Consider the following 14835-nt stretch of genomic DNA (forward strand, 5'->3'; position numbering starts at 1 on the left):
TGAGAAGTTACAATCTAAATGGACAAACTAATTCCACAAAGTTTGGAAATCTAGTAAGATTTCAGCTATAGAATTTTAGGACTCAGAAGAGCCATCTGAAGAAGTCACAGGTGACTCTGAATACTACCTTTCCTATCCATTTACATTATATTGACAGAGATCCTGCTGAAAGATCTCAGTTTTATTATGAGACAAAACCCAAGTTGTACTGTCAATACAGATTGCAAAGCACAAATAAAGCAAAGCATGATTCTCCATGAGGATTTCTGTGGAATTTTTATAACTGGATATGACATACAGAAGTTTACATTTTGAGCCCAACTCTTGTGTATTTGAAATTTGATTATATTATGTTGAAATGAATGTCAGTTACTTCAAGCCACCAAATGAATCATAATCATAAGCACACTTTTGGTTTTAGAAATTTGATGATCCAAGGAGCCATGCTCCCCGGAAATTTTGAGAACTCAGTGAGAAGGGAATGCATAACTCCCAAAAATACATTTTGCATTATTTGGAGAAGAAAAAAAGGCGTATATTAAAAATACAGCATGTAATAATCAAACAAAACCATGAACACTAAGATAGCTTTTGTACATCTTGTTTCACAATACCATTCTTCCTCTTTTTCCTTTTAGTCCAGGTTTTCCAGGATTGCCCATATCTCCAGGTTTTCCCTGCCAAATATAATACAAAGTTAATAAAATGTATATAAAATATATGATATATAACAATGCAAAAACATAGTATACTTCTTATTCTGAATAGCAGAATTATCTATTTTAGTTAATGTTACAAAGAATTCAACTAAATAATTGAAATTAGATATTTGAAGAGATGATAAGCATCCTATAGAAACTGCAAAAGAAACTTGTGACATAGAAACGTAGAATCATAGGATTGGAAGGAACCTTGGAGTTCTTTTAGTCCAATCCCCTTACACCATCTCGGTCAAATAGTCATCCAATCTGTTTTTGAAAACCTCCAATGTTGAAGAACTCGCAACCCAGGAGATCAGATATTCCGTTGATTATTTGTTCTCACTGTCAGAAAATTTCTCCTTTACTTCTAGGCTGGATTTCTCTTTCACAAGCTTCCACTTACTATGTCTTGTCCTACCCTCTGGTGCGCTAGAGAAAAAGTCAAACCCTCTTATTTGTAACTACTCCTCAAGTACTGGAAGACAGTTATCATCTCACCTTAATCCTTCTCTTCAATAGGCTAGACATACCTAGTTCCCTCAACCATTTGTCATGATTTAGAATCAAGACCCTTTATCATCTTTCTCTGCACACTTTCCTGGGTTTCAACATCTTTTTTGTATCACCTCACTGCATGCTTCCCTGCATGTAGATGTAGTTCCATTGAAGACTATACTTTGAATGTAGTTGATCAATCAATTGCACATCCTTATGGTGATGTGCAATTGGTTGATCAACCAATTGACGGTTGATGGTACAGTCTACCCCACATCTTACCAAGAAGTAGGTTGTGGTCTACCTGGTCAAACGCTTTGTTGAAGTCCAAGTATCATATGTCACATCATTTTACTGATCCACTAATTTACTTACTTTATCGAAAAAGGTAATAAGTTCTGTCTGGCATGAGCTGCTTTTAACAAAACCATGCTGGCTTTTAGTAATCATCTTGTTTGTTTCTAGGTGCTCACAAATCCTTCACTTACTTTTTCCAGGATTTTTTAAGATATAGATGTCAAGCTGATTAGCATATAATTTTCTGGATTCTTTTCCTCCCCCTTTTTCTAGATTGGAAATACATCAACTCTTTTCCAGTCCTCTGGTATTTTCCCTGTGCTTTATGAGCTTTGAAAAATTATATTCAGTGACTCTGAAATTACAACTGCCAGGTCCTTCAAAACACTTGGATAGAAACCATTTGGCCAGATGATTTGTACTCATCTAGGGTGGATAGCAGGGGTGAAATCTAAAAATTTCCCCTATCGATTCTGTGGGCATGGCTTAATTGGTGGGCGTGGCTTGGTGGTCAGATGACTGGGTGGACGTGGCCAATAACAATAAATAATAAAAATTATTAACGAAGTATACAAAACAATAAGAGGTACCAAAAACCAATTTTTACACTTTACACACACACAACACAACACAACACAACTGACTCACACACAATGTAAAAGCAGCTGCACTTCACCCAAAATGGCCCCTGCAACAAGCAGGAACCTCACACTTTCACATTTTACACACACACAACACAACACAACTGACTCACACACACACAAAATGTCACATGCAGATTTTGTGTGTTTGTGTAGTTAGAGTGAAACACTACAGGAACACACCAAATCTCAGAAAGCTGAACAAATATTTTATTTTATTTTATTTTATTTTATTGTGGACTTCAAATCCCAGAGTTCCTCAGCCAGCAAAGCAGGAAGTCAAAGCAAGATTTCTTTTCTTTTCTTCAGTAGCTGAAGAAAGCATAGCGTTGCCAGCCCAAAAGAGCAGTAATTATAGGTAAGTGAGGAGGGGGCATTGGCTGGGCATGGGTGGGGGCTCTTGTAAGTGGGGGCTGTTAAAAAGTGAGTTTAAAAGCCTGCTAGGATCAGGAAACTCCTCTGGGATTGCCAGAGGGAAAAAATTTTTAAAGTCAGCTCCTCTGACGATCTCAGCTGAAGTTCCCTCATAGCAGCCCAGAACCTCTTAAAATAATTGTTTTAACATGTAGAAAACATGTTTTTTAAGGTTCTGGTGATGAGGAACTCAGCTGGGATGGCCAGAGGAGCCTTTTAAAGCCACCCCCCCTTTTCCTTTTTTCCCCCTTCAGCTGAAGAGGTTTTTTTAAAAAAAACTTTTAAAGTGTTCTGATAATCCCTGCTCAGCCCCGCGATCATCAGAGGGTTTTTGTTTTTTTTTTACTTTTAAAGATATGTTTTCGGCTGAAGAAAAACTTTTAAAAGTAAAAAAACCCCAAAAACCTCTGCTGATGGTGCGGCTCAGCAGAGGCAGGGGGGGCGGGGCCAGGGATTTTTGCTACCGGTCCTCCGAACCAGCAGCTGCCATTGCTACCTAATCGGGAGAGCCAGTGCGAACCGGGAGCATTTCACCCCTGGTGGATAGGGATTATTTTACTAATTCCTTGCCTGTTTTGATTTGTATACCTGTTCTATCTTCCTCAGTGCTGATTTTGATAGGTTCAGCTTGGCTTTTGTTAAAATTCAAAGTTGCAAACAAGGAATGTAAGTATGTAAATCATGCAGTTTGCAAAGCAATATGATGAAATTTTATGACTTTCTCTTTTTTATCCTTCTGTGAGATGATTGTGCAGTTGACTTCTAACATATACACAAAGAACCACCAAACAGAAAAATTACAACAATTGTACTTTTACCTTATGCCTTGCAAGGAACAAATGTTCTCAAAGTTTATTGAATAGTTTTAAAACTGAAGAGTATACAGTCATTTGGGAACCACAAAAATAGGGGGTAGGGAAGAGCTAATATACAAGCTGAGCATTACTGAAAGTCACCATTGGATATTCTCCATGAATTGGTATCATCCCATCCCTATGGCAATTGCTTTAGAAGTTTGTTTATGTACAACATACATTTTATCCTGCGCGGCTTGCACTGGCTCCCTGTGGTCTTTCGGGTGCGCTTTAAGATTTTGGTCACCACCTTCAAAGCACTCCATGGCTTAGGGCCCGGGTACTTACGAGACCGCCTGCTGTTACCGCATGCCTCCCACCGACCCGTACGCTCTCACAGAGAGGGTCTTCTCAGGGTGCCGTCCGCCAAACAATGTCGGCTGGTGGCCCCCAGGGGAAGGGCCTTCTCTGTGGGAGCTCCTACGCTCTGGAACGAACTTCCTCCTGGACTACGTCAAGTGCCTGATCTTCGGACCTTTTGCCGTGAGCTGAAAACGCATTTATTTATTCAAGCGGGACTGGCATAATATTAATATTTATAATATTTGTAATATTTCTAATATTTTAAAATTTTAACTGGGGTTTATTATTATATGGTTTATAATTTCAAATTTTAAACTTTTAAATGTGGCCATTTTTTCTAAATATGCTCGGTTTTAAATTGTCGTTTTAATTGTACATTTCTGTGTTTTTATTTTTGGCTGTACACCGCCCTGAGTCCTTCGGGAGAAGGGCGGTATAAAAATTTAATAAATAAATAAATAAATTTTATTCATAGTCTTGCACAAGACATATATAAGCTAAGGAGAATAGGACAAGAAAATCCTGCTGATGATGTTACCTAGTTTGGAAAGTTCAGAACTAATTTGAAACAAGCTTGGAGAGCAAACCACTGCCAAAAATACTTGCCTGGTCTCCAAAGTCTCCAGGGAATCCTTCTATACCCTATAATGAAAACATACAATATCTTACAATTACTTTCTAGAAGTAACACCCAATTTATTTACTTAAGGAAACATAATTTATTTAGCAAAATTGAAAAATTGAGCATTTTAGGGAAATAATTACTAACTAGAGCCAAACTAGGAGCTAAAATGTTAAGAAGCTAAATAAGTGAGCTGTTATATATTTGGTTTATTAGTGCCTTCTTCCACACAATATGAATTGATGTCTTTGCCATTGTCATTAAAATGATCATCCACCTTCAGCATTTCTAAATGGCTATTGCCCAACATAGGTGCCTGCTTGTTTTAACTGGGTGACTGGGATGACCCTCAGAACTTGGGTGACACCTAGCACATACTGATATTCTTTGCTCATCATTCCCAAGACCCTCCCCCCCCCATGACCTGATGTCATACAATCAATCAATCAAAGTGGATTTAGGTGCATTATGCTTCAGGGAAGCATAATTTAGTATGTAAACTTTCTCGTATTGTATGTGTTTGCACATATTTTATATAATACAATTTTATTTGTGTAAATTGTGAATTGTGTTATGTTCTCAAAAGAACCCAAGCCCAAATTTACAGTTAATTTGATATGATTACCTTTCTTCCTTTCCTTCCTATATTGCCAAAACCGACAGTTCCTTCTTCTCCCTAGAATAGATAAACACTTTATATTTTCGTCAACCATTGCATTTGTAACTTTTAATGTGCAGTGCCCAGAATTATGCTATTGCTTGTTGTACATCTTACAACAGCTTTTCTTCAAAAACGAAGTAAAAGTTACTAAGAACAAATTATCTCTTTCTATACTGTGTGTTAACGCAGCTTCCATTTCTGCAGGATCAGGAAAGATTGTAATTTAAGTAAATGAAAGAAATAGGGTTGCCGCTGCAAAAATTACTTCAGAGTAATCTATGAGCAGTCCATTATATGTTAAAATGATCATAGCATGAAAATAATTAAGAGAACACCCCATATTTTTCATATATTAGCTTCAACTCAGACCTCAATAATACCAAGCATTCAGATTAAATAGCAGTAAGCTTTTATTTATTTATTAAATTTGAAAACCATCCACCAAATTTCTGAGAGGCTTACAATACACACAGAGAAAAAGAGAACAATGAAAAGAAAGGTGTGTATCCAGAAGAATGAAACACATGTCAAACTACCAAAATCTATTAAAAGCTTAGCATTCCATGCTAACCCCTGACCTCAGAGTAAAGTCATGTTTTTCATGACTTTTAGAATAACTGTTGGAAGGAAATTATATGAATATTTGGGGATTGTGCTGTCCCAGAGGGCAGCCATGGCAACAGAGAAAATGCATTACCTAGGTCCCAAAAGATGATTGGATTGAGGGGACTCTCCCATTCTTCTTGATCTCACTGAGTACAGAGAAACTATTGGAGGTAGATGGTCCCTTGATATAGCTAGGCCCTATACTCTATAGGGCTTTAAAGGAGATAAGTAGCATCTGAAATTTGCACTCAAAAGTCAAATGAGGGCTTGTGCAAATTTCAAAGCAGGGATGACACATGAGCATAATGTGATGCATCTATCACATTCTGGAGTACCTGTACCTTTTGAGTAGATTTCAAAGGTAGCCCCATATAAAGCAGATTGCAGTAATCCATTTGAGAGGTGAAAGGGATATGAGTGATTGCCTGAAAGGCCTCTTGGTGTTGGAAAGTGCACAACTGGAATATTAAAATGACAGCTATGCTTATATCTCTTTCAATTGTAACTCTACTTTTATTCCAGTGGAAGGGAATTCAGACTATTCATTTATCATTCACAATGAATTTACAGAATTTGAAAATCCATATAAATAAAGGAAATCCCTTCTTCCCACTGTTTCCAGGGTTTTACTCCAGATAAGTAATTCCGTTTTTTGCCCTGAAGCTTATTGGCTCCATTCATCATAGATTCTGATTTCCTTTGGGCTTTTATGGATATGGTATCAAATCAGTCAAATTTTAAAAGAGGTTAAAAACTGATATGCAGGTTTTTCAAAATCTTAAAAGTAAACTTTTTTAGATTTTAAAGTTATTGAGCTCAACTAGTACAGTATTTGCATGGGAAAACGTGTCTACAGTTGAATGCCTCTGTTTATTTCTGTGGGCCATTTTACATCCCTTTTCGATCCTTTGGCAATTTATTTTTCAATCAAACTTTTACAAGAAGATAATGAAAATGAAGAACAAACCTTCATTCCTCGCTGGCCAGGGGAACCTTTTTTTCCTTTCTCTCCAGGTTCCCCAGATTCTCCCTGTTTTCCAAAATAAGTAAGTCATTACATGTGAGAAACAAATAAATGTGCAAATGTAAATAGAGGTATGGATAATTCTAAAATAACACATGATGCTACAATCATTTAGTGCCAATATTTTAAATATAAAATCAAGATCAGATATTTGGGAGATATTTTTCCTATTGTTATATTGGTTTATCACTTTATAAGTCCTAGCTACTGGTTTTATTTTACTATTGACAAATACCCTTATAGTACACATAATCAACATTAACAGTGTTGGTTTACAGCTTAACCCGAATATACAGTAAAACGTTTGGAGGATTCTTAGCTATGCTGTTTTTACTATTTCAGTTGCTTTTGATGATTGACATGAAGTTTAGTTTCCTCTATCTTAATGAACAGAAGTTTTGCATTTCTAGCAAAATACTTAAACATCAGCTGGTCCATTTTCTATCAGTGATGAGAAAAACATCTCCTAATACTTTATGTCTGGAATTCAGCATTAACAATCCATTAAATCAAATAAACTTTAAATAACAAAGTGTACGTTTCTTTATGTTTAGAAGTTGGGGGGGAATAAATCTTGAAGAATTTAAAAACATTCAGTTTTCCATAATTTTATGTATTCAACACCACTGTAGGACTCTCATTCCCAACATCTTTGGCTTGAGCACATTATATATGGTAGTTGGAATTTGAGAGTTGCAACACAAATTTTATGGCATATGATCTATTAGTCTCAGCACATCTGGAAAATATCAAGGAGGGAAAGGCTGATGTACATCATAGGTATACTTTACAGGTATACTTTACACTTTGTATAGAAAAATTCAGTAACAGAAACTGGAGACCCCACCTTATTCCCTCTGGGTCCAAGCTTCCCTGGATTCCCTTTAGGCCCTTCATCTCCAATGTCTCCCTGTAAATAAAACAGATATTGTATCAAATGCTTAATGTTGATAGAAACTCTCATCTGTAAAGCGAGCAAAATATTCCTTGAACTTTCATATCTTCTCCATTCTGTTCTCTTCTCAAATTGTGAATGGCAACTCCTAGGTCAGCCTTGGGATAGCTTTGGCTGGGTTGTCTTCTAATGTTTGCCCCCTCTCATTTTCAAGAGCATTTCTTTTCAGTTTTTTGCACCTTTAAGGTACAGTTTCTTCCTTCCTTCATTTTATGTATCAAGCACAAGTTCTACCAAGTCAAATGCTCTGTAGAAAGCTGCAGGACTGTGTGTGCTTCCGAAATGTCTCAGGGCTTATACAAAAGAACCTTTCTATTGTTTATTAAAGCAAACCATTTGCCCCCAAATTTCAGATTTCTGCATAAGCTTGAAAATCTATCCAGTGAACAACTCCTTAAACATCAGCATTTTTTAAAGCTCCAGCAGAAGCCTGGAAAAAAGCCTGGAAAAAAGATGAACTGTTTTAATGAGCAACAAAAGCTACAGTGTTCATACAGATAGTCCTCAACTTATGACCGTTCGCTTATGTCTATTTAAACTTATGATGGACCCCCTCAAAGGTACTTATTTTATTTATTTTATTTATTTATTTTATTTGATTTTTATACCGCCCTTCTCCCGAAGGACTCAGGGCAGTGTACAGGCAGAAGTAAAAAAGACAATACAATGTACAATTTAAAATGTAAATTAAAAAACTTATTATAATTAGCCCGAAACTTTAAAATATATAAAAAACTAAAATCCCATTTAAAATTGATATTAAAAATTTAAGAAATTTAAAAGACCGATAAAATGATTTGTTATGACCCAGTTATGAAGTTCCACAGCCTGCCTCCTGGTCATGTGACCACATGTTGGGTGATTAGTAATTTTCCTGCATTTATGATCATTTACAATGTCCTATAGTTGTGTAACCACATTTTTGATGAAAACTGGCATTTACTTTTTGGCAAAAACACCCCATTAAGGAGACGACTTCCGGTATCCGGTGGCAACGGACGTCTGGAAGGCTTCTCCTGCCTCCAGTGTCCGAATCCGGCCGCCGCCGAGGCCCTTAGGGGCCAGGTGTTCCGAAAAGGACACCTGCCGCACGGACGGCTCGCCAGGGGTCTCCCAGCCGATATACAGGACTGGGGGGACCGATGCTGGCGCGTCCTAGGCTCGGCGGGGTTCGGAGGCCACAGGCCGCGGCCATTATTTTGGTCGTCGCCTGGGCCGCTGTGCTCGGTGACACCGGGGCTTTGGATTTATAATTGCAGCAGCCTGGTGGTGAACAGGGAACGGAGAAGAATTGAGGAATGAAGAAGGGAAGGGGATATCGGCAAATGTGAGTGGAGTACTCCGGAGTGCGGGGGGGTTTTTTCTCCCCTGCGACTGGAAGGAGTACGAATCACTTTGGAGAGAGGAGAACTTAAAATAACAAGATTACGGTTTTGTGGAGCTCTGGAGAAGAGGTGATGGAGAAATTTAGGAGGGAGGGTTTGAGGCCCCCTCCTCTGAGGAACAATGGTGGCGTCCAGCTTCCGCCTTCACTATGAGAATCTTGATGACATCACTTCCCTTGACTTCCTGGTTGACTAACTGTACTCTGGACTCGTTGCTCCTGTGAGTGCCCCTGGTGGATCCGGAGGAAATTATAAGGATACTGTGCTTGCCTGAGGATTTTAAAAATTTTTTTTAAATGGCAAAGGTCAGAGACCAACTGCTGGAGAAATGGAGAGAATTCTGGAAAAGTTATCTAATATGGACAAGAAACTGGATGAAATAAGAGCAGAAATTGTGACTATCCAAAAGGATTTAAAGGATACTCAACAAGTCTCAGCAGAAAATAAGCAGAAAGTGGAAGGTCTGGAGGGTGAGATGCGGGCAGTGCAGAAAAGAGGGGAGACGACAAGCAATGCTGTGCTTGGACTACAGATGGATAAAATGTCTTATTTCCTTAGGTTTCAAAATTTGGAAGAAGTGGACCAAGAAGACTTGAGAGATGTTGTGACTAAACTGTTGGGAGAATTTCTTGGGAGAGGTGTTGATTTTATGAATTGGGATGTGGATCGAGTTTATAGAGTTAATTCACAATATGCACGCACGCATGCAGTTCCTAGAGAGGTTCATGTCAAATTTGTGAAAAGAGGCGACAAGCAATGCTGTGCTTGGACTACAGATGGATAAAATGTCTTATTTTCTTAGGTTTCAAAATTTGGAAGAAGTGGACCAAGAAGACTTGAGAGATGTTGTGACTAAACTGTTGGGAGAATTTCTTGGGAGAGGTGTTGATTTTATGAATTGGGATGTGGATCGAGTTTATAGAGTTAATTCACAATATGCACGCACGCATGCAGTTCCTAGAGAGGTTCATGTCAAATTTGTGAAAAGAGAGACGAGAGATGAAATTCTTAGAAAACATAGGAGTGGGGCACTGACTTATAGGGGCAGGAGATAGCCATTCTGAGGCAGATTCCCAGACAGGTACGTGAAATGAGAAAGAAATATTATTTTTATCAAGCAAATTGTACCAGAAGGAGTGGGCTTCAGATGGCTGATGCCAGAGGGATTGATGATTTTCCGGGAGGGCATTACGAAAAAATTAGTACAATTGCGGAGGCTGCGGCCTCGTGGAGGAACACAAAGCCCTCCTGGATTTAGATGACCCAGGAATTGAAGAAGGGGAGGTTATAGACCATGGGGCGGAGGCGGCTGCCGCTGTTGCGGCCCTGGAGTTGGGTCAGGCTGAACCCAGAGTTCTGAGATCCAAAACTAGGAAGTGACAAAGATATTTGGTATTGTGTTGGTTTTCCTTATTCTCTTTCGTATGATATTTTGATTATTCTTGACCCTTCCTTATTGTGTAAGATTGAAACTTAGCTACTTCGTATCACCTGCTTGCCATATGGCTGTTGTATGTGTTTAAAATTTTGAGTAAAATTCTTATCATGTATAAGAAAAATGAAAATTTACCATACCTGATATGTATTTGCATAAATTTTTTTTGACCAATAAAAACTTTTTATAACAAAAACACCCCATTAAAACAATGGATTTGCTTTATATCTGCAGCATTTGCTTTATGACCATTACAAAAAAGATAATAAAATCAGGTAGGTCAAATGAGTGACCCACTTTATGATTAACATCTTTTATGACAGTAATTGTTAAAGATTCTTTTTTGTTTTTTAAAAAATGTTTAATAAAAAATATTTTTTAAAAAATAAAGGCAGTCCATTGTGGAACACACACACACACAATAGGCAGGCTCCATTGCTGTCATGAATCAAGGGCTACTTGTACAAGATTTGAGGTACATTCAAATCCTTTCTAATATCTTTAATAGTATAGATATAAAAATGCGTTCCCATTAATGATTAGCATACTTTTTTATATTTTTCTGTTGTAAAGAAATAAGGTAAAATGTGAATGGTTGAAATAGTTGCAAATAGATTCCATAAGGCGAAATAATAGAAATGTGCAAATATATATCAGTCTGGTATTCCAACCTTGAAATGATTGGATAGGATACAAAGCATTCAGGTTCTGATAGCTTTTTTTCAACATAAAAATAAAATGAGCCTGTGTCATTTTAAGTGTTCCAACTGTTCCAAATACAATCTGACATATCTAAGTAGTGGAGAGGTTGCATCAGTTGTTTTATGCTTTATTTTTTGGATAGCTAATGCAATAAGGATATATGCATACAATATTTGCATTGGTATTGGCAATGCTGCTGACATTGTGTGAGTACAAAATTATAGTAGAAGTTTGGTTTGATTGGTTTATTGAACATTTGCATGCATGTTTATTCTTTTGTGAATGCTCTTATGTGCTGTTACTCTTAGCTTCTGGTAATATTTAAATGGCAAAGATTCTATGGTGTTTGGGATGATTTGTTGAGCTTTGGTATTTTTGTATGATTTCCTGTTTGCTCTTGTGTCTTGTTACAGTTCTGTTTTACTTTGCATTTAAAAATGTAAAAACAATGTCAGCTTGGGCCATTGTAGGAGATAGAGCTTTAGTATGGCAGCTTATTCTTGCATATATTTCTGTTAGTTATGCAGTGAAAATACACTAGCAACACCCCTTTTCTCCAGTGTGTATATATAGTGTGTGTGTGTGTGTGTGTGTGTGTGTGTGTGTGTGTGTATATATGTAGGTCTTTGGTTATTCGGGTTTTCTCCCGCATAAAATTGGAAGTGTTTTGGCGACGTTTCGATGAAGTCTCATTCGTCATCTTCAGGCTTCAGCTTCATGCTTCTGGGAGCAATGTGTGACTGCAGCTGTTTCTTCCTTTTTAGCTGCCTGTGGGGGTTTGAACTGATTGGGTGGGAGCTTGGCTGTGCTCTGATTGGATGGGGTTTTTTTGTGCTCTGATTGGATGGGGGTGTGTCCTGTTTGGGTGGGGGCTTGGTTGTGCTAAGATTAGTCTGAGTTGCAGGGGGATTTGAGCTGGTGAGCTGCATTGCTGTTGTTTGGCTTCGTGTTCGTGTTCGTGCTACATGTTCATAGTGGGTGTCAGTCTGCTGCATGTATGGATTGGAGGGGTTTGAAATGGCTAATGTTGCAGCTGTGGTCTGGCTTCTGGTCCTTGGTCATGCTTCATGATCAGTGTGGGTTTGGGTCTGCTTTCTGGGTGGATGGGTGGTGGTGACATCCTGTGTGGACCTCATGAGTGTGGGTCTGGTGTCATTCCTCATGTTAGGGACTCGTTTGTCAATAAGGGTGGGTTTCCAAATGGCTGGTAGGTGGGAGGTATCATATTGTTTGTTCATGCTGTGTGGGCGTTTTTCTATCTCAATGGCTTCTCTGATTATTCTGTTGTTAAAGTGTTCAGTTTTGGCAATAGTTCTGGTCTTTTTAAAGTCAATATTGTGTCCTGTGGCTTTGAGGTGTTGGACCAGGGAAGAACTTGGACCAGGGAAGAACTTCCAGAACAAAGACCAGAACTATCGCCAAAACTGAACACTTTAACAACAGAATAATCAGAGAAGCCATCGAGATAGAAAAACGCCCACACAGCATGAACAAACGAGATGATACCTCCCGCCTACCAGCCATTTTGAAACCCGCCCTTATTGACAAACGAGTCCCTAACATGAGGAATGACACCAGACCCACACTCACGAGGTCCACACAGGATGTCACCACCACACATCCACCCAGAAAGCAGACCCAAACCCACACTGATCATGAAGCACGACCAAGGACCAGAAGCCAGACCACAGCTGCAACATTAGCCATTTCAAACCCCTCCAATCCATACATGCAGCAGACTGACACCCACTATGAACATGTAGCACGACCACGAACACGAAGCCAAACAACAGCAATGCAGCTCACCAGCTCAAATCCCCCTGCAACTCAGACTAATCTTAGCACAACCAAGCCCCCACCCAAACAGGACACCCCCCCAGCCAATCAGAGCACAAAAACCCCCATCCAATCAGAGCACAGCCAAGCTCCCACCCAATCAGTTCAAACCCCCACTAGCAGTTAAAAAGGAAGAAACAGCTGCAGTCACACATTGCTCCCAGAAGCACGAAGCTGAAGCTTGAAGATGACGAATGAGACTTCGTCGAAACGTCGCCAAGACACTTCCAATTTTACACGGGAGAAAACCCGAACAACCAAAGACCTATATATATATATATATATACATACATACATACATACATATACATACATACATACATACATACATACATACATACATACATACATATTATATATAGTATAATTGTTTGTGCAAGCAAATCAATAGCAAAGAGCAACAGACCACACTGGACTTGTGTTGACCAGAAGGAGAAGGAGGCGAGATCTATGCTAAAGGCATTGCTAAATCTTGCTAAATAATTGCATCTACAATGCAGAAATATGGCTCAAATTTTTGTTTTTAAAAAACAATCTTATTTTAAAGAAAAAAAATATGTAACATTATAGATAATGCTATAAGAATATAGCATATCAGGGGTTGATAATGCATTATAGATAATGCTATAAGAGTATAGCATATCAGGGGTTGCCACAAAGAAGAGGGAGTCAAACTATTCTCCAAAGCACCTGAGGGTAGAACAAGAAGCAATGGGTGGAAACTAATCAAGGAGAGAAGCAACTTAGCACTAAGGAGAAATTTCCTGACAGAACAATTAATCAGTGGAACAACTTGCCTGCAAAAGTTGTGAATGCTCCAACATTGGAAATTTTTAAGAAAATGTTGGATAACCATTTGTCTGAAATGGTGTAGGGTTTCCTGCCTGGGCAGGGGGTTGGACTAGAAGACCTCCAAGGTCCCTTCCAACTCTGTTATTATTATTATTATAGTATAATTGTTAAACAATCTCAGAACGATATAAGAACTTTAAAGATGAAAATAAACTAGCAAAACTTAAGTGATGTAAACATTGCCTTTATATATAAAACTATTCCATAATTAACTGTAATTGTTGAAATTGTTTGCAGTATTGGCTTTTAATTATTTATTGTTTATCCCAATTCTGCCTCCAGCTCAATTGCTTTGCTCATCTTCAGACTGGAGAAGTGAAAACTGAAAGGACTATCAATAAGATTAGCTGTTTAGACCTGCTAAAGTAATAGCTCAACATTTAGGGCTTATTTAGAAAACTGAAAATATATTTCTGTTTTTTTGAGTTTTTTGAGTGACCCTCAATGAATAGCTTCTTTTTGAGTTTTTTGAGTGACCCTCAATGAATAGCTTCTTTCCTCACTTTGAAGAAATCTGTAAAAACATGACTATTTCATGAGGCTTGGGGGTATAAAATTTTATGACTACTATACTCCTCAGGTTAGAAATGGTATTTTAAGTTTGAACAATCAATTCTTATATGTTCAGTCTTTACATACATATTGCTTTTTTAAGGATTATTAAGAGTTTATCTGTTTGAGTTATAAAGAAGAGAACTATTGACTCCTCAGAATCAGCTTCAACTGGAATGATTTATAAGCCTTGTAAACAAAAGAAGTAAGTGCTTTTTAATGCTAAATTTAAGCTAACAAAACATTTAATAGATTACAGCAGAGCTGTGTTGCCATTATTTCCCTTGAGGATTTGTTTTAATGTTTTCAAAATTAAAACTATGCTTTTGGCCAATGCATTTGCTAGTAGATTGACTGGTAACGATCAGCGGCCATTCCAAGGGTTTGTGTCCTAACAGTGGTAAAGTAGGGATGCAGTTTGTACTCAGGGTGTGAGTAGAGCCATTTCAAGTTTTCTTTCAGCAGAATGCAAGATTCTCTAAATTATTCATCAGAACATA

General features: G+C 38.1%; 1 protein-coding gene across 1 annotated transcript in view; it reads right to left on the bottom strand.

The window, feature by feature from the left end:
- The window catches only part of LOC131198229 (collagen alpha-6(VI) chain-like), a 111813-nt gene that overhangs the window by 36349 nt on the left and 60629 nt on the right, over positions 1-14835 (bottom strand). Inside the window, exons 24-28 of the mRNA XM_058182721.1 lie at positions 7466-7528; positions 6562-6624; positions 5936-6052; positions 4312-4347; positions 615-677 (exon numbers count right to left, since the gene is read on the bottom strand). Of these exons, the coding sequence (XP_058038704.1) occupies positions 615-677; positions 4312-4347; positions 5936-6052; positions 6562-6624; positions 7466-7528 (342 nt within the window). The remainder of the gene's footprint in view (positions 1-614; positions 678-4311; positions 4348-5935; positions 6053-6561; positions 6625-7465; positions 7529-14835) is intronic.

The sequence above is a fragment of the Ahaetulla prasina genome, chromosome 4, assembly GCF_028640845.1.
Source record: "Ahaetulla prasina isolate Xishuangbanna chromosome 4, ASM2864084v1, whole genome shotgun sequence".
Classification (NCBI taxonomy): domain Eukaryota; kingdom Metazoa; phylum Chordata; class Lepidosauria; order Squamata; family Colubridae; genus Ahaetulla; species Ahaetulla prasina.